General features: G+C 34.7%; 1 protein-coding gene across 4 annotated transcripts in view; it reads left to right on the top strand.

Moving 5' to 3' along the window:
- SPAG16 (sperm associated antigen 16) overlaps positions 1-21,160 on the top strand; it is a 1,430,359-nt gene that overhangs the window by 38,317 nt on the left and 1,370,882 nt on the right. For 3 of the 4 annotated variants that reach the window (XM_007501789.3, XM_016425102.2, XM_016425103.2), the window contains exon 6: positions 14,634-14,741. The exons of the other annotated variant lie outside the window; for it this stretch is intronic. In XM_007501789.3, the coding sequence (XP_007501851.1) occupies positions 14,634-14,741 (108 nt within the window). The remainder of the gene's footprint in view (positions 1-14,633; positions 14,742-21,160) is intronic. 4 annotated transcript variants of the gene reach the window in all.

Below are 21,160 nucleotides of genomic sequence, written 5' to 3'. Positions count from 1 at the left end.
CAAATTGCAAATTTGTACATAATTTTTATGCACTTGTTTAGTTAAATGTTTTTTTTGGGGGGTGGTTATTAAGTATATAATAAAAATAAAAATAATTACTGCAAACCTCAACTTTATAGTAACTATAAGCAAAGACTCAATTGGAAAAACAAATTTTAGAAAAAGAACTACATGAATATCTAGAAGAAATGAAACAAGATATAAAAATGAAATAAAAGCTCTTTGGGGAAAAAAATTAGAACTAAACCAGAATAGAAAGGGTGTAAACTGAATCTAAAAAATGGAATCCATGAAAACTAGAATAGATTGAATAAAAGTTGGTGACTAAATGAGAAAGCAAGACATTGTAGAAAAAGCCAAAAGATTGAAAAATAAAATCAGATATGAAAAACTAAAAAAAACCCCAAAAAAGCCTAAAGGGCATATCTTTTAGAATTAAAGGGCCAAATAAAGAATAAAAAAGTCCATCACTCACTTCCTAAAGGGAACCCTAAAAGGAAAAGAAAAATCTCAAGAATGGCAAAAACTAAAATACAGAGCTCCCATATCAAAGTAAAAATATTGCAAGAATTCAAAAAGAAAGAATTCCTGTACCAAGGGACTCCAGTCAGACTCACTCTAGACCTGTCTGCTTCTACTGAAAATGATAGACAGTGAAATAAAATATTTCAAAAGACAAAAGAGTTAAGATTTACACAACCAAGAATAACTTACTCCTTATTACACCCTATGCTACATATAATCTAAAAGGAAAAAAAATAATGGAATTGAAGACTTTCAAACATTTCTAATGAAAAGACAATAGCTGATTTGGAACTCTGAGATATAAAAACAAGAGTCCAGAGAACCCTGAAGTTGATGAATTGGAAGGAGCTATACGATGATGTGCTAATATTCTAGGGGGAGAGAAAAACAAGAATCTCTTAAGTGTTTTCAGAACCTTCACGTATTCAAATGGCACTAAATGGATTAAAGAATGTGACAGAGGCTGGCACTAGTGAAAAAGGGCCAGACTGAAGAGTATGTGAAATTGATCACCTCAACAGGGGAGGGGCCCCAGGATTGGGATCATGAGGAGAGAAGACTCTGGTGAAGAAAGCAGTGAGGGTCTCTCAGTCTTGAGACGTGGAAGAGAGAAGGTGGATAAAGACTTTCTCCTGAGGGTTACCCATTTTTCCTGCTGGTGACTGGAAATCTTTTCCCCCAACACTTCCAAATTGAAGGGATTTTCTGAAGAGAAACCTGAGTAGACTTTACCTTAGCTCCTGTTGCCCAGGGGTGAGTCACACCTGACTTTCTTTCAGGGGGGCTCAGGCTGCCAAGGCCTGAGTTCCCCCCAAACTCCAGGAGGGAGGAAAAGGGTTTAGAGACAGGGACTCCCTTTACCCACTTTTCCTTTCCCCATTCTTCCCTGTCCATTATAGCTTTTGTATTACCTGATTGAGTTGACATTAAAAGTTATCTGTTCCCTAAGCTGAGTGTGAGTGAACTGATAAAGTATAAAGACCTTTTTGGTTTGGAGTAGCAGATGGAGGACAAGAGGGAAAAGAGTGTATTGGGGAGAGCAGCTTTAGCTAAGGAGGGAAGACAGAAGGGGGAAGATCTTCAAGCCCCCTATCTTCTCTCTGAGCCAATTTGTTGCATATGCTGTCTTCCCTGAACCCCACTTTTGAGGAAGGGGGGTTCTCCTCTCTTTCCCTCTCTCCATACCAAAAGCCCAGACCTCTCTCTCAGGGGTACATCCCTTCCTCTGTTGATTTTTTTTAAAACAAGTATAACAAGAAAGGATCTTTAGGATGGATTGTTTCCATTCTGAGAAATTGGAGAGGAAAAGGAGGCTCATAGTAGTGTAGAAAGGAGTCATGGAAAGGGGTAAAATTTGCTATTTCTCATACCTGGAATATGTGAGAAGGATTTGTGAAAATAGAAGAGGAGAGATGAGAGGGTGGATATTAGTTGAACCTCACCTAAAACAGAAGAGGGTTGGAAAAAAAAACATAGGCAAAATTCATTGTAGAAATGAATCAAGCTTAATGGGGAAACAAGTGAAGATGAGTAGGCTTAAGGAACCACCAGATAGGGAATAGGCATGAGCAAAGCAGATTTCTTGACCTTAAAGGGAGAACTAAAAGGTAAGAAAGAAAAGAAAAAAAAAAACACCTTAAATCTAAGCTGTGCCTTAGATAATTAGGGAATTGCTGAAGAAATTACAATGTATTAATATAATGAGACATTATTAAGCTTTCAATGTCCTGTGTAGTATGAATTGATGCCAAGTGAAAAGAGCAGACTTGAGAGAACACTTTAAAAACTTTTAAACACTTTAAAATTGTAAAGAAAAAAAACACTTTAAAAGTTTTAAAAAGTCAAATCAAAGCAATAACTAGCCATGTCTCCAGAGATTTGATGGTGAAGCATGTTACCTACCTCCTGACCGGTGATAGATACAAGATGAAAAGATATGCATCTTTGGACATGTCACTTCATGCATTCCTTTTGCTTGGCTATGCCTAATTTTTACAAGATTTTCCCATCGTTTTACTCAGTGGGGGAAGGATGGTATAAGAAAGCAGGAAAAATAGCAATAGAGATGCTAAAAAAATAGAACCATTGAACATTTTTTCAAAATGCTCAGAAGACAATAGAAGGAAGTTCTGAAGAAAGCACCTGAAAGCAGGACAGTTTTGAAAGCAGTATGTATAATTTATTATAATATAAATTATTATATTATACATTGATATATTATTATAATATAACATATTAGATTATACATTGATATATTATTATATCTTAATATATGGATTATGTGATATATAATATCAGTATATGATATGATATAAATAATTGAGAAATGATTGTGGGTCCAGGAAGTGAAAGAAAAATGAATATAGACAGTTTTATTTGAACTTGTCTAAAGAGTAGAAATGAAAGTTAAGCTGAAAGGAGAAGGTTGAATTGCTTCCCTCTCCCCATATCCCACCTATGGGAAAGTCTAGGAGTTCTTACATGCAAATGGGAAAAAAAATTCTTTGGAATAGTGTCCCAGAGGAAATTTGTCCAAAATTCAAAGGTCTTTGACAATGGTACAGGATCCCTTTGGGAAATTTTAGTCTATCCTGTGAAGAAAGCAATATTTAGAAATGTTTTTCTAGACTTTAATTGGTTGGACCAGTGACAGGTCCTAAGAGAGGGGCATGGGAGAAGCTTAGGGTGAGGACTTTATTCCTCTTGCTCCCTGGTATAAGTATACTATTTTATATATCAGTTTTATTTCTGCCCTGAAAGATAAGGATCTGACTTAATCAACCCAAGGACCTGGACCTTCTGAGTAGTTCACATAGACAGAGAATCTTATAAGGACAGGAATCTTAATAAGATTCTTCTAAGAATCTTCTGAAATATGGGATTCTATTTTCTTTTCTCTTCTTGTTTCTTTTCTTTATTATTTTGCAGATAGGGAAGGCCATTTTGCAGCAATAAGATAGGCAGTAGCATGTTAGAAAATGATCTTAGTTTGTTAAATTGTACATCCTGCATTTCTAAGTATGGAAAAATGTGAATTAACATATTTAATATGAATTGTGCCACATGGACTTTTCTTGAAACTTTTTAATACAAGACCCTGGAAAAGGCTTTCAAAACAGATAATTCAGAACTTCCTCCACGAGCTTTGTAGTATTTAGAACAATGAACTTTGCCTAACACTCTCTGATGAAAGCCTATCAATATTTTTTTGGTGATGCTGTGTGATGTTTAGGTACCTTACTTTTAGTTCCCCCGTCAAGGTCAATAAATATATTTAAATATTTAGGTACCTTCCTAAAGAATTAAATTTGCAAGCTATTCAAAGGGCAATGGAGAAGTACATCAATAGTCTATCTTATATAATCATTTAAAATTGTATAATTACCAAATAAGATAATATATAAAAAAGACTTCATAAAACTTAATACACCATATAAATGTTAGTTATTTTTGTTGTTTTTATTGTGCAGAATAAATTAAGTGTCTGATGGGTATTAACATGCTCTATTAATAACTCTTTGGTAGATATCATCAGAATATATCAATGAACCTTGACCTCAAGGAATCTTTAATTATACATTTCTATTCTCTCCAGGCCCTTACCACAATTAGTCAAACTCATAGGCATTCCCAATGATTCAGTATAAATAAAAAGTATTTTCCCTCTTCCTTAAGACTCTCTTAGATGACAACCACATAATTTGAAGGTTAAGTCTATTTGGAGGACTTTCTATGACCCTCATCTCTCAGATTACTATATTAGTGCCTGCCAAGGTTTATTTATGTATACACATCTGATAACAGGAAGAACTATCAGTAAATTAAGAAAAACAGTGTTCCTCAAGAATTAGTTCCTTCTCAACAGTGACCCATTGAATTAATAGGGGAGGCAAAATATTGGGACTGGGAATAGAGGTCTTTAGCTGTAACAACATCATAATCTGTTAATGAAGAAAACTAAAACCTGAGGGTCCCATATAAGTACAATCTTGGTTGCCCTGTTTATGTTTAAGAATAGAAGGGTTTTGTCATCCACAAATCTTTGTTTTTAGGAACTATTATATATTACCAATATCCTAATGGTCAACTCTAGTGGAAAGGTAATGATATGACTTTGTATCCTGAGATTGGTAACAATTAGAATTCAGTAATAGAGTAAGTAAATGTCTTTCAGCTGGTAGAGTGAAGGCCCGCTTCAGGGATGAACCTTAGTGCTCCAGAAGTGTCATTTAATGGTAATTTAATCTGGCCATTATTGGTGCCTGCCAAAGGTTCAACTCATCTTTAACCTTATGTACAGAGGACTCTAAGAACATAGGAATATCATAAGTAGTCAGAGAGAGACTACTGGGTAGCCTGCTCTAGACTTTGTAAGATTTTTATCTCTTCCAGTATCCACTCACAAAAATTAAACTTATTAGTAACTTGGTAAATGGGGGCCATTAAAATGCTCAGGTAAAGAATATTAGTGGTTCCCAACCCAAAGCATGTATTAAGATTCTGAGACTGTCTAGTGTATAAAGTCATTAACTTATTTGGAATAATTTTTGAGTTCTCCCCCAAAAGAATATTCACCCAAATTTAAGTATAGTGGGCAAGACCCTGAATTTTCTTAGAGTTGATCTTCTGCCACTTGTTTCTCATTCATGTTTTCTTCTTCCTTCCTATCCTCTTTGCTTCCAAGATGGCAGGTAATATGATTATAGATAGGTTGTACATGTGTTATCATGGAATACATATTTCCATGCTCATCTTGTGAAAGAAGACACATTGTTTATACTAGATAAAATTCACGAAGGAAATAAAAGGAAGAATGATGTGATTCAATCTACATTTAGATTCTATCAATTCTTTCTATAATGGTAGATAGCTTTTTTCCTCAGGAGTCTCTTGAAATTGCCTTAGATCCATGCATTGCTGATAATAAAATTATTCACAGTTGATCATTGTATATTATTGCTATCACTGTGCAGTGTTCTCTTGGTTCTGCTCACTTTATTTTGCATCACTTCATTTTTTTCCTGTTTAATTTTTTAAATAGAATTCATGTTTAATAATTTTTGACACTGTGCTCCCTACATTCCCTTCCCAGTGTAAACTGTGAACACTAAGTAAGGGAGTTTGTACATCACTTGCTAAAATGAGTGATAACTCCAGAAAATAGGTAATAACTTAATTTGTCATAAACTTGTGAATTATGTTAAGAGTTCACACCCACAGACACTGTTCAATCAAGGAACTGTGAACCTTTTTGATGAGAAATTGACCTTCAGAAGGTGAGAACTGGTTACCACAAACACTGCCCCCCTGAGCAGTATTAGACAATTTGGAAGCTGTGATTGGTCCCTGTGAAAAGGGGAGGAGACAAGAACCCACTACAGAAGGCCCTAAATTTCTGGGCCTAAAGGAGGAAGTGGACTCTAAGAAGGAAGTCAGCTTCAAGAAGAAGGTCAGCTCAAGAAAGAAAATAGGTCCCAGGAATCACCTTCAGCTTGAGTCAATGTTTTTGAACTGCCTCTTGCAGGGAACTTGGGTGAATGCATAGCTGGCTTTCCCTTCCTGTCTTCTGGAGAGAGTTTAATTCTGGTCGCAACAAGTCCTGACTGAGTAGGTTAATGTCTTCTCTACCCTTTTTTATTTCTCTACTTTCACTCTTTCCACCTTTTTTGTAAATAAAAGCTATTAAAGGTTACTCCAACTTTGAGCAATAATATTTTGAATCATATATTTTAGTCAAACCCTTAATTTTAACCCTTACCCCAGGCAGTATCAGAGGAGGTGTAGGGTGATAAGGGTCTGGTAGCAGAATGCTTTCCAGGATCAAGGATTTTTATTGTCTTATTCATCATTTCTTATGGGCCAATAATATTCCATTCCTACAAATTTTTTAGTCATTCCCCAGTTGATGGACATCCCTTCAGTTTCCAATTCTTTGCTACCACAAAAAGCTGTGAGAAATGTTTTTATATAAGCAGATCCTTTCCCCCTATCTTTGATCTCTTTATGATAAATATCTAGTAGTGGTATTGCCTGGTTAAAGGATATGCACAGTTTTATGGTCCTTTGTGCAAGAAGTCAAATTGGTCTTCAGAATGGTTATATCAATTCACCATTAGTATATTAGTGTCCAAATTTTCTCACAACTCCACAATATTTATAATTTTCATTTTTTGTCTTATTAGGCAATCTGAAAGGTATGAGGTGGTATCTCAGAGTTGTTTTAGTTTGCATCTAGTGATTAATAGTGATTTGAATTGTTTTTCTATGACTAAAATAGTTTTAATTTCTTCATCTGAGAACTGCCTGTCCATATCTTTGGACACTTTGTCAATTGGGGAATGTCTTGTAGTCCTATTAGTCTGACTCAGTTCTCCATGTATTTGAGAAATGATGCCTTTTTCAGAGATACAATTCCAAATACTTCTGTTTGGCCTTCAGCACTTGTATCAATTATGACTCCCAAGATCTCTTAATAACCATGCCTATAATATACTCACCCTATCAGGTACAACAATTGAGACCTAAACATGAGATCTTCCACACATTTCTATCTGAGCAATTGTTCTTTCCCTTTTTTGTATTATCCTCACAATTTGCAAATGAATTAATTGATGATTTCCTGGTATAATAATAATCCATATTCTAATATCAAAAAATCCTTTAGGAATTCTTCCTCCTTTCAAGGCTGTAGAGACTGACATATAATCTCAGATCCCCAGTTAGTTCTGTAGTTAAAAATGTTTGAGCTTATAGAGAATTTGGTTTCTCAACCAATGGGGAAGCATTCTAATAGTCACTCTGATCTGGATAGAAAGACTTGAATGGTTCTGAGCAACCATGGAATGACCAGATGGAATAATGAATATCCTAAGTTTTGATAGGACAGAAGGAACCTTACTGTCCCATTCCCTGATGTCATGATATAATTTAGCTAATATTCTCAATGGATAACTATCAGTCATTATCTTCTAGTATATGTTATGTTTCAAGAGCCACAGCCAAAGCTATGTGTGAAAGAATATCATCACGCTTCTCCCATCCAACATGATAGCAGGCATTGGACCTCTTTCCATTGTGCTTTCAAACATGTCCATGTCCATGAAAAAGGACAGTCCTCTTTGCAAGGATAGTTCCTGGAGCTGCTTTAGTCTTCCATTCAAATGTCAACAATTGATTTGCATATAACTTTGTAGTGGTGCCTTTTCCTTTGCAATTCATTTTCATGGCAGCCCAACAGCCTACCATTCTTCTCAATGATAGCCATAGCACTCCATTTGCCACTCACATCAAACACGCATAGTCCCTATAACATTATACAAATTTCAAGTAGCAAATATAAGATTTAAAGCCAGTTCCTGTTACTCTGTGTCCAAGGAGCGCTTTTTCCATTATGGACACATTTGATCAGAATAAATATATTCTATGCATTCCCAGTAACCAGTCCCTAAAACCTAGTTTATCAGTAATCTTATTCAAGAGATTTATCCTGTTAGAGGGCAGAAGATCACTGAGAATATTTCATACTGCTGGAATTGATAACTTTATCACTGATAGCTGGTAGACTAGGAGAAAGAGATATTAAAGTATGAAATGATAACTTGGGAGTTGAAAAAGTTAAAAAGCTGAGGTTCAAGAGGCTAGAAAAAGGGAGGTTTATGGAAGCTAAAGATCCAAGGAAATGGAGTTCAGGAAGAAGAAGAAATGAGTCAGTATAATAGAAAATTACAAGAGGAACTGGGTTACAATCAGGAGGCTGAATTTTCTGTTTTCTATTAACTTTGTTGGTATATATGTATATATAATATAAAATTTGATGAGGTCATCTCTGTCTTCTGTTCATACTCCCATTCTTTTAATGCATGGTGATATTTATTTACTATTTTTTAAAGAAGAGAGTATATAATTTGTATTGATACAGCTTCCCATCCCTCCTCTAACTCTTAGCCTATAACATATTGGTAGACAACTATCACATGAATTGTTATATGGACATATACAAAAATGTATTCATAATAAATTCAAAATAATATGAGTTGTTAAATAAATACAAAGTAGTTAACTATCTCTTTTCAAAAGAAAGAAATAATATTTAATCATTGCTTCTCAGGAAACAAATTTGGTCATGGAGTTTAATGATATTATGGAGCCATTAGTGTTGTTTTACATTTTTATGGTAGTTTTCCTGGTTCTGCTTTCTTTGCTATGTGCTATTTCATCCATGTTCTACTTTTTTTTTAATTCATCATGATCACATATTATTCCATTATTTCCCTATACTACAATTTTTTCATCTATTCCCTAATCTATGGACATTCAATATATTGCAAGTGTTAATAAAGAAATAGTTCAAGTACCAGGGAGGAGGATCACATCAGATTTTGTATAAACACCATAATAAATGAAAGGAGAGTTTGGAACATGAAATTCTAAAGGTAAAAATAAGCTTACAAATAAATATCACTTATGTGGAAAAATACTACAGGAGGAAAAAGGACTTCTAATTGAGTATTGGATTTCTAAGCATTTTTGATAAAAATAATTAAGTTGAAATTTTGAAATGGCAAAGTAGGAATCAAATGTAGAAAAACTACACACTTTCAGCCAATTGGAAAAGATTATCTGGGAATGAATTATTTGTAGAGAATAAGCAGAATAGTGAATATAAATAGTTTACAGAGAATAAATAGAACAGAGAATAAAAAAAGATTTAAAAAGTTAAGAAAAAAATTTGTTTGACAATGTACATTGTAGTCTATAACTGGTTACATATTCCTTAAATTGGAGGGGAGATAGATTTTCATATCTTTTCTTTCTGGACAAATTTGGTCATTATAATTATACAGTACTCAATTTTTATTTTTGTTTTTCTTAACATTTGCACTGTTACAGGGTGTATGTTGTTTTCTTAGTTCTTTTTTTCTTTTGCATCAGTTCATATAAGTCTTTCCATGGTTCCCTGTATTCTTCATAGACATAATTTCATATGGAGGAATACTATTCCGTAATATTTAAGTATCACAATTTATTTTAGTGATTCTCCTATCAATGAACATCTACTTTATTTCTTTTTAGTTGCAACGAAAAATGCTTTTATAACTCTTTTGGTGAATATTGGAATGGCCTTTCTACATTTGACATTCTTTAGTATATACTGAACAGTGGGTTCTCTAAGTCACAGAATATGGACATTTTAGCCACTTTCTTCACATATTTCAAAATTTCTTTCCAAAATGTTTGAACCACTTCCTAATTCTAGTGCATTGGTGTTCCAATCTTTCATTAACTTCTCCAACATATTGTAAAGGTTAAAATTAGTGGTTGGACGATGATTATATGAAATTATATGATCCCTAGTATTTATTATATCTTGAGTCAAATCTATTTAAAAATATTTACAAATAGAGAGGAAACAAAAAGAAGATAAATGTGAGGGGGACAGAGAAGTTATCTATCCTATCAACCTAAATTTTTTGCTCTGGGTCTGCTTAATCCAGGCAGAAATTAATTAGCTCTCAACCAGGAAGGCTGGTAGTGAGTAATCAGGCGGTCTCCTCCAAGATGAATGCTAGTCTCTCCAGAAAGGGGTCAGCCTTTTACTCACCCAACAAAGTAATCCAAGAGTCGGAGTCTAAGTAGAAGCCAAGTTCTGAGCCCAGGATCCAAGCCATAGTCTCCAGCAAAGCTCCCTGGAAGACCATCTCAGACTACCTTCTCAAAGACAATATGCCCTGAAGGAGTTTGGGTCTTGCTTTTTATGGTGGCTTCTTGTCCCTTCCCCTTTTCACAGAGGCTAATCATAGTTTCCAAATTTCCCCCATGGGGCAGTGTCTGTAGAATGGACTTCTCATCTTCTAAAGGTTAAGTTCTCATCAAAAAAGTTCACAGTTTCCTGATTTGATTGAATTTCTAAGGGTGTTAATTCTCTAAGTATCTTGCTGGCTTCTCACCTAGTACTAAGTACTAGGCCTTTTGTTGATTTAATTCAAAAGTAGACAAGTAGTTAATCCAGTCTTCAGTCTAGTGAGGTACTAAGCAGGGATACTTAAGTTAGTGTTAACTCAGGATAGACAATAGAGTCAATAATTCTCTTTCACAATATATCATTCCTGTTCTTTGCCACCATAGTCACTTTTCTGAGTGCAAAGGCAATCTTTGGCTTTCCATTTCTCTTATCATTATTGATTTGGAGCAATTTTTCAAATGGTTGTTAATGCTTTATAATTTTTATTTTGAGAACTATTCTTATCCTAAATCATCCATTTAGAACAGATGAGTGTCTAGTTGGGACATCAGTCACTGTGTAGCTTGAAAAACAGTTCAGATTAAGTACCTTACTGATGGTGTGGTCAGTAGAATTATATTTATTTATGAAAATAAGCATACTTTGGTGGTAATTGGCCACTCATATTTTTTGTATCTCATTTAACCCTGTGATAATTTTAGATCATATATAACCACCTATGACTTATATGATAGCTACTTAGGAAAATCTTTGGATTACATTATTATTATGGAAGTTGAACAAATAGTAAATAATATTATCTACCAACCTTTTAACTGCCACAGTTCATTTTCATTACTTTCTGTTAAGGAAATATAGCAGACATTGAAAAAGTGAAGATAATTAGAAATATCATCTGGGAGGAAACCAAATGAACAAGTATTAACCAGAAAAGAAAAGTATCCTGCAAAATGATAAAATACTTTATTTTAGCTTCTGCCAGAATAAGATAAGAGGAAGAAAACCAAAATTAAGTGACAATAAATTTTGAAGAAATAAAAGGAAGTGCTTTATACAAGTGTCTATATTTCACATATAAAATTCACTTCTGTAAAAGGTCAAACAGTGACTACCTTTTCCAAAGGTCTGTTTAATTTAATGACTTTTAGAAATATGCATAGCTGTGGAAACTAAGATAATAATGAGAACCATCAAATCAGGATTTAGTGTTTAGGTAATTGCTTGTTAAATTAAGAAGGTATTTTCTTTGAACGTGGATGTGCTGTACACCATTTCTTTTGTCTAATGGCAAGAAGATAATGTGCTAACTTCAGTTGAGGCCTTAAAAAATACTATTTTCAGTTTTAGTGAATTGCAGTCACCAACATAAAACAATTTGATAGACTATTACTTGATAAGTACTCAAAGTAACTCAAGTTACTCCAATTTACCTTTTAAAGATAACCAATTTTTTAATGGGGCAAAATAGGGTAATGATCTTATACTATGAATGAGATAACTTTAAAGCATTTTGTGCTAAACATTTGATTTCATTACTCTAGAGAACTACTGATGTGGAAATTCCCTCTATTGATTTCGATAAATTAACATGGTCACAGAGAGTTGCTTGGGAGACACTGAGCTGTTAAGTGATCCTGTGGTCATATAGCTGGAATGAGTCAGAACAGGCAGATCTTGAACCTAGGTCTTCCTGACTCTAAGACAAGCTCTGATTCCATTCTACTATATTAATTACCTCTCAATTCTATGCTTCAATTCAGTTAAGCTTGAAAATAATTTTTATTTGCAACTAATCATTTGAACTGTAAAATAAATGGCTGAATTCATTTGATTAGCAGTGGTCATCATTTAAAATGCAGTCCATTCAACAATACTTTTATTTTACTTATATGTTACATGTTGTCAAATGGAGTTGTTTAGACACTTGTAGTCAGTCCAACAAATCTTGAAATATACTGAAGAATGTAATGGTGCCATATATATGCACATATCATACAAGTATATAAGAATTTCAGAGTCTCTTATACAAATGTATATGTTATACTAGTGTTCTGCTTATTTATTGTTAAATGAAAGGGGGTGGTACATGTAATTTGAACATTTTTTTTTCATTGTTCAATCATTTGAGTTGTATCTGATTCTTTTTTCCTCCAATTGGGGTTTTCTTAGCAAAGATACTGGAGTGGTTTTCCATTTCCTTCTCCAGTTCATATCACAGATGAGGAAATTAAGGTAGACAGGGTTAAGTGACTTGCCCAGGGTCACACAGCTAGTAAGTGTCCAAGGCTAGATTTATACCTATGTCTTCCTGACTCAAGGCATGGTGCTTTATCACACTGAACTACCTAACTGCCCTAATTTTGACATTTACTTATGAAAAATTATATTTGGAGGGTATAGTGCATACTATAGTATAAAAGATAAGAAAATGTGCCTTTTTTCATTATTATAGTATAACATTTAGCATAACACCAGGTAAGGAGATAAGCTGGTACTTGCAAGTATTATTTAATAATGTTAATCAAAAGTAGATAAACAGATACACTTAAAATTGATCACATGAGCAACACAATAAAACAAAATTAACATTTAGGTCCTATATTATGCCATCTAACTCTAGATGAGCATTAATGCTATATTGGTTTGGTTACAAATATTTCCTCTGAATATTTTAGAATCTTCATTATCAATTTAATTAATTAAAGTAGTGAATGCTTATATGAAAAACTATTTTACTTTTATATTCCTTTTATTAAAAAGGCATCATAAAGTTCATAATAAGAGAAGCATCACTAAAAATAAAAAAATTAGTCTACTGTACCCAATGCAAGTTTCTGAAAAACAATTTTGATGTTCCAAAATATAGTAACTTCAAAAAGTTTGTTTTCATGTCTCTCAAATGAGAACAAATACATCTTGAAATACAGCTTAAAAGCATTAAATTGACTATTTGTAAATACTTATTTATACAAATGCTTTATATATCCTCTTTGTATATTCCTCAGTATGGTCATACTGGTTTCTTGCTGTTCCTTAACCAGCCATTCCACCTCCCATATCTCTGCTTCTCCATACACCTTCCTCAAATTGTAATAGACTTTTCCTTTTACCTCTTGCAGAGTCTCAGTGGGTGACACTGAGAGAGTAAATGACTTCTCTATAGTCACCGAGGAGAAATATTGCAGAGGCAGGTTTCCCTGGCTCCAAGCCATGCTCTGAATCTACTACATCATATTGCCTCTCACTTTTATATTTACATGCAATTAAGCTTGAAAATAACTTTTGTTCATAATTAATAATTTAAACCCTGAAATAAATGACAGAATCAATTTATTTACAATGAACTGGTTTCCCTTAAAGCTCAGCTCAAGTATCACTTCTTATATAAGGTTTTTTATCTACCTGGCTGCTAGTATCTACTCTAAAATGACTTGGTATGTATTTTGTCTATTTTTTTTAAAATATAAAACCCTTACCTTCCGTCTTGGAGTCAATACTGTGTATTGGCTCCAAGGCAGAAGAGTGGTAAGGGCTAGGCAATGGGGGTCAAGTGACTTGCCCAGGGTCACACAGTATTTTGTCTATTTTTGCACACAACTCTTGTATCCCTTTATAGAATGTAAACTACTTGAGAATAGAAAATGTTTAATTTCTGTCTTCATAAACCCACTGCCTGGCACTTAATGGGTACTTAAGTGTTTGCTGAATCATTGATTATTGCTAGAAATAACAATATTATTATGACTATAATCATCATAATAATTATAGTTTATTGATATTGTTTGTGATGTAAATTTTTTCTTTTTATATGACAAACAAAATTTATTAATCAAATTGGTTTTTTAAAGTCTCAAAATCAAGAGATATGGGGAATATTTTTCTTCTTTTCTAAGGAGTATTTTCATTAAATTAATTGATAATAAAATTCTCCTTATGTCTCAGTCTCATTCAAGTGAAAGAATGTATTTAAAGTGCTTTGTAATATTTAAAGTGCTATGCACATGTGATTAATATCTTTTTCTGTTAGAGGAAAGGCTTCACAGTAATATTCACATGCTAAATTTCTGTCATTTCCTCAGTGAATATATGAAATGTAATCTGGAGGAGCTATTTTTAGAATTTGTGCTTTTTAGGAGCATTTATCTCTGCTCCTTTCAAAATTATTGCGATAATGATGATGATGATGGACCGTCACTGAGGCTTATATAGAAAATAATTTTGCATAAGATTTTGAATATCTTGCATTTCTGGATTTAAACTGACAGCAATTAAGTTACTTGTAATGTTGCTAATATCCTTTTTATTTCAAGAAAGCACCATATACAATTGAAGAGTAGTAGTTTTCTTGTCATGTTTTTGTCTACAGTAAAGCTAGAGAAGATTTATTGAAAGCTCAGAAAGAACGTGATTTCCATCGAATGCACCACAAACGGATAGTCCAGGAAAAGAACAGTCTTATTAGTGATCTCAAAGGGTAAGCCACTAATGTTTATGATATATGTCATTGTTTTTAAAGTTCAATTATTATTAAGTTAATGTAAATGGTTTACATCTTAATAATTTGGTCATAGCTTAAGATTCAAGACAGAAGCTGATTATTTTAACTGTCAGATATTATAATTGCTCTATAAACCTCATGAGAAGAAAAATGACATTATATGTAATTATTGACAATTTCGGTAATTATTTTTTGTGTTAGCACTGTAGAAAAAGCTCTCAATTTCAAAAAGAGCCAACACCAATATATAAATTATTTTAATACATAAAATTTATTTTTTTTATTTTGATTTATATAGTTTTATTTTTTCTTCTTTTTAGTGAGAAATATATTAAAAAGTATTAACTTGTTTTATGAATTAGTTGAAAGTAATATTAATAAAAAGAATGATTAACATTAGTTAATTATTTAAGGTTTTAAAAGTGCTTTATATACATCATCTTATTTGATCCTTTTCCAGACCTGTGAGTGGGTGCTAAAATTGTCCCCTTTTTACAATTGAGTGATTTGCCCAGGATTACACAGGTAGAAAGCATCTGAGGTTAAATATAAATTAAGGTCTTCATGATTCCACTTCCAGTATTCCATCCACTAAAGCACTTATAAGAATACTTTAAATGCCAACATTGGCAACTAATTTCAAGATGTAACCTGATTTGCCATCTAATTTTCTCCAATAAATAAGTTGATTTCACATTTTTTGATTCATTTTGTTCCCATCCAGATAACTCTGAAGTTAGTTTCTGTCTAAGATATTCAGTTCATGCCTGCTAGCAAATTAATTCATCATTAAGTTTTGAATTTTTTGTTGTTCCATCATTTGTCATGTCTTATCCTTTAAGGGTTTTTTTTTTTGTTTTGTTTTAAGAAATACTGCCATTTTCTTCTTCCTCATCTTTACAGATGAGGAAACTGAGGTAAACAGGGGAAGCCACTTGCCCACCATCACACAGCTACTGTCTGAGGTTGGATTTGAACTCAGGTCTGCCTGGCACTCTATCTACTGCACTATCTATCTATCCCTCTGTGTTACCTACTTATCCATTAGGTTTAGAAACAAAACATTTATTATGGGCAGAAACGAACAATAAAGCAACATAAAGTAATCAAGACCCATTCCAATGAGGACCATCTCAGTCCCTTCCTCAGAGTGTTTTTATTTTCTCAACCTTTCCAAGTTCATTCTTTTGGTAGGGGAAGGACTGGGTAAGTCTCTTTGCGCCAGGATTGGGGGACTGGAAAGGTAAGTGAGTGCAGGTGTGGGCCCAGTTTGCCCAAAGCTTACTGAGCTGCAAGCAGCTACCTGATCCAACTCATTGCCTGCTTCTCTCTCTTCTCCTTTGCTAAAACACTGGATCCTGCTTCTACCAGGTTCCTGAAGGCTGCCATCCAACCCCCCCCCCCCCCAAGCCCTTTGGTGGCCTTCTCGTTCCTGATATTCTCTCCATCTCTCAAGCAGTCCACCCCTGCCCAAGAGCAGCAGCGCCTCCCTGAAGGAGGGGTCTCCCTGTTCCTTGGGTGCAGAGCCTCGGGAGAAAGGCAGGTTTTCCCACTCCCCAGCCTGTTCTGTCCTCAGTCTACACAATGCCTGCAGCCGTCCTTCCCTCGACTATGGCCTACAGGAAGAGACCCCCCCCCCCACTCCCCAGTGTTGGGTCTTCAAGCCTGTGGGTCACATTGTCTCCTAAGAGAACGATGTGCATTTGCCAGAAATAGCTCCAGCTCAGTACATACTGGCTCTAGGGAGGAGGACATGGACCTCTAAGAGAACAGTTCTAGAGTCAGAAGGAGGGACTCTGCTCTAATTCCATCAGGGCAGAGCTGAGGAAGCTGACGTCCACAGAAGATCAGGGACTTGCCCAACGGTTCTCAGGGCCCAAGAGCAGGAATGGACATCCGATGCAGCTGTGCTTTCCGTGGTAAACGACCTTCCTGGGTGAGGATTCCTTGTGCCAGTACACATGGGCCTATTTTCTTTCACTCGAAGTGATTGTTGCTCGAACCCTGAGAAGTTCAGTCATTTCTCCAGCGTCAGGCAGCTGGTATTGTGTCAGAAGCAGAACGCAGACCCTGGTCTTTGTGGCTTTGAGGCCAGCCATGGTTCCATGCACCTCTCTTGCACAGAGCAGGCACTTAATAAATGTTCATTTGTTGGTGGGTTAATTGGTATCCGAGTTACATATAAGACAAATATATAGGTTCATGAAGATACACACACACACACACACACACACACACACACACACACACACACACACACACACACACGGCAAAACTTGGCATATGAAGATGACATACAAAATGAGCCTTTACCATGACCTGGCTACTTAACTAATAGACTTACAAAGCATTCCAACTGTGACATCTGTCAGCCTGGTCCCAGGTCACACATTTCTGAAACTTTTGCTGTGACCTGATGTTATCACTGCATGTTAAGCCCAAACACCTTCGGTGTTGATATTATCAGGCCCTCTAGTCTGTAGCCAATCAACAAACATTTATTAAGCACTTACTATGCACCATGTATTGTGTTAGGTTCCAGGCTTAGTGGAGTTGTTTCAGCCCTTAAGAATTTTGGTTCTGTATCTATATTACTTGGGTTCTTCACAGGCAAAGAAAGGGGCCTGGCATTCATTCTTCTGGCTTTTTGTGGGCAGATGTTTTTTTTTTTTTAAAGTCAGGATATTTTGCCAAGCTCACTAAATCCCAAGAAGCTACCTACATATTGCATCCTCTTCATTGGAATCTTTGCCTAGATTATCCCCATAGGGGGCCTGGTCAAGCAGTGCTCAGCAAAAGGGATGGAGGGACTCCTCTTAGGGTCCAACTTCTCAGCTCTCCCTTGCTTGTGTTTTCAACCTTGCTGAAAAGACAAACTAGCTCTTTTATGTTCAGGAGGTAGTATTATTAATGGATCATCTTTTCACTGTCCTGTCCATTTTCTTGGAGCTATTTGTAGACTGGCAGATTACTTGACTTTTAAACTATGTACTGTGAAGTGGTTTTCCACTGGTCCAATATTTTCCTAGGACACAATGATTAGTACACAATTTTTAGCTAACATAACTCTTATTTCTTGGCTAGAGTTCTTTTTTTTATTTGAATAAGTTTATTTAGTCAATTTAGAACATTATTCCTTGTTTACAATAATCACATTATTGCCCTCCCTCCCCTCCACCCACTCTTACGGCAGACAATGCGCAATTTCATTGGGTATTATTTGTGTCTTTGATCAGAACCTATTTCCATGTAGTGTTTACACTAGGATGTTCATTTAGAGTCTACATCCCCAACCATATGCCTTCGACCTATGTATTCATGCAGTTGTTTTTCTTCAGTGTTTTTATGCCCGCAGAGTTTCCTCTGGATGTGGATAATTGTTTGTCTCCTAGGTCCCTCCAAGTTGTTTAGGATCACTGCATTGCCACTAACAGAGAAGTCCATTATATTTGATTGTACCACAATGTATCAGTCTCTGTGTATAATGTTTTCCTGGTTCTGCTCCTCTCACTCTGCATTAATTCCTGGAGGTTGTACCAGTCCCCATGGAATTCCTCCATTTTATTATTCCTTTGAGCACAGTAGTATTCCATCATCAATATATACCACAATTTGTTCAGCCATTCCCCAATTGAAGGGCATCCCCTCGTTTTCCAATGTTTTCCCACCACAAACAGCGCAGCTATGAATATTTTTGTACATGTCTTTTTCCTTATTATCTCTTTGGGGTACAAACCCAGAATTGCTATGGCTGGATCAAAGGGCAGACAGTCTTTTAGTGCCCTTTAGTCATAGTTCCATAGTTCCAAATTGCCCTCCAGAATGGTTCAATCACTTCATAACTCCACCAGTAATGCATTAATGTCCTAAATTTGCCACATCCCCTCCAACATTCATTACTTTCCTTTGCTGTCATGTTAGCCAATCTGCTAGGTGTGAGGTGATACCTCAGAGTGGTTTTGATTAGCATCTCTCTGATTATAAGAAATTTAGAACACTTTTTCATGTGCTTATTAATAGTTTTGATTTCTTTAACTGAAAATTGCCCATTCATGTTCCTCGCCCATTTTTCAATTGGATTTTTGTACAATTGATTTAACTCCTTATGAATTTGAGTAATTAGACCTTTGTCAGAGGTTTTTGTTATGAGGATTTTTTTTCCCCAGGTGGTTGCTTCCCTTCTAATTTCGGTTGCATTGGTTTTGTTTCTACAAAACCTTTTAAATTTGATATAATCAAAATTATTGATTTTACATTTTGTGTTTTTTTTCTAGCTCTTCTTTGGTTTTAAAGTCTTTCCTTTCCCAAAGATCTGACAAGTATACTATTCTGTGTTTGCCTAATAGTTTTCCTTCTTTATATTCAGGTCATTCACCCATTGTGAGTTTATCTTGGTGTAGGGTGTGAGATGTTGTTTCAAACCTAATCACTCCCATACTGTTTTCCAATTTTCCTAGCAGTTTTTATCAAAAAGTGGGTTTTGGTCCCCAAAACCGGGATATTTGGGTTTATCATAGACTGTCTTGCTGAGGTCATTTACTCCAAGTCTATTCCACTGATCCTCTTTTCTGTCTATTAGCCAGTACCAAATTGTTTTGATGACCACTGCTTTATAGTATAGTTTGAGATATGGGACTGCAAGTCCTCCTTCCTTTGCCTTTTTTTTTTTCATTGTTTCCCTGGATATCTTTTCTTCCAATATATGTTCTTCCAAATGAACTTTGTTATGGTTTTTTCTAATTCAGTAAAAATATTTTTTGGTAGTTCAATGGGTACGACACGAAATAAGTAGATTAATTTGCATAAGATTGTCATTTTTATTATATTAGCTCATCCCACCCATGAGCAAGCAATGTTTTTCCAATTGTTTAGATCTAGTTTTAATTGTGTGGAAAGTGTTCTGTAGTTGTGTTCGTATAGTTCCTGTGTTTATCTTGGCAGATAGATTCCTATGTATTATATTTTTGTCTAGGGTGATTTTAAATGGAATTTGTCTTTCTAATTCTAGCTGCTGAAATGGGTTGGAGATACATTGAAATGCTGATGACTTATGCAGGTTTATTTTGTATCCTGTCACTTTGCTAAAATTGTTGAATGCTTCAACTAGCTTTTTGGTTGATTCTCTGGGATTCTTTAAGTAAACCATCATATCATCCACAAAGAGTGATAAGTGATAGGTTGGTCTCCTCATTGTCAATTTTAATACCTTCACTTTCTTTTTCTTCTCTAATTGCTACTGCTAGTGTTTCTAGTAACATGTTAAATAATAGAAGTGATAATAGGCATCCTTGTTTCACTCCTGATCTTTTTGGGAAGGCTTCTAGTTTATCCCTATTAGAGATTATGTTTGCTGATGGTTTCAGATATATACTGTTTGTTATTTTTAGGAAAGACCCTTATATTCCTATACTTTCTAGTGTTTTCAGTAGGAATGGATGTTGTATTTTATCAAAGGCTTTTTCTGCATTTATTGAGACAATCATGTGATTTTTGCCAGTTTGCTTTTTAATATGGTCAATTATGTGGATGGTTTTCCTAATATTGAACCATCCTTGCATTCATGGTATGAATCATACCTGGTCATAGTGAATAACCCTCGTGATCACTTGCTGGAGTCTTTTTGTTAGTATCCTATTTAAGATTTTTACATCTTTTTTTTTTACATCTACATATTGAACATCTATGTTCAATAAGGAGATTGGTCTGTAGTTTTCTTTCTCTGTTTTTGACCTGCCTGGCTTTGGGAACAGTAACATGTTTGTGTCATAGAATGAATTTGGTAGAACTCCTTCTTTGCTTATTCTGTCAAATAGTTTGTATAATATTGGGATTAGTTGTTCTTTGAATGTTTGATAGAATTCATTTGTGAATCCATCTGATCCTGGGGATTTTTTCTTAGGGAGTTCTTTGATGGCTTGTTCAAATTCTTTTTCTGATATGGGGTTGTTTAGGTAATTTATTTCTTCTTCTATTAGTCCAGGCAATTTATATATTTTTGGAAGTATTCGTCCATATCACCTAGATTGCCATATTTTTTGCCTTATAATTGGGCATAGTAGTTTTAATGATTGGCTTAATTTCCTCTTCATTTGAGGTAAGGTCTCCCTTTTCATTTTGGATACTGTCAATTTGCTTTTTTTCTTTCCTTTTTTTAAAAATTAGACTGATTAGTTCTTTGTCTATTTTATTTGTTTTTTTTTCAAAGTACCAGATTCTAGTTTTATTTATTAAATCAGTAGTTCTTTGATTTTCAAGTTTATTAATTTCTCCTTTGATTTTTAGGATCTGTAATTAATCTTACTTATTACTGTAACTAATCTTTTAATTTGTTCACTTTCTAGTTTTTTAATTTGCATGTCCAATTCATTGACCTCTGCCCTTCTTAATTTGTTAAT

Source organism: Monodelphis domestica, chromosome 8, assembly GCF_027887165.1.
Source record: "Monodelphis domestica isolate mMonDom1 chromosome 8, mMonDom1.pri, whole genome shotgun sequence".
Taxonomy (NCBI): domain Eukaryota; kingdom Metazoa; phylum Chordata; class Mammalia; order Didelphimorphia; family Didelphidae; genus Monodelphis; species Monodelphis domestica.
Note: the sequence above shows the minus strand (reverse complement) of the source record. Positions and strands in the feature narration are given on the sequence as shown.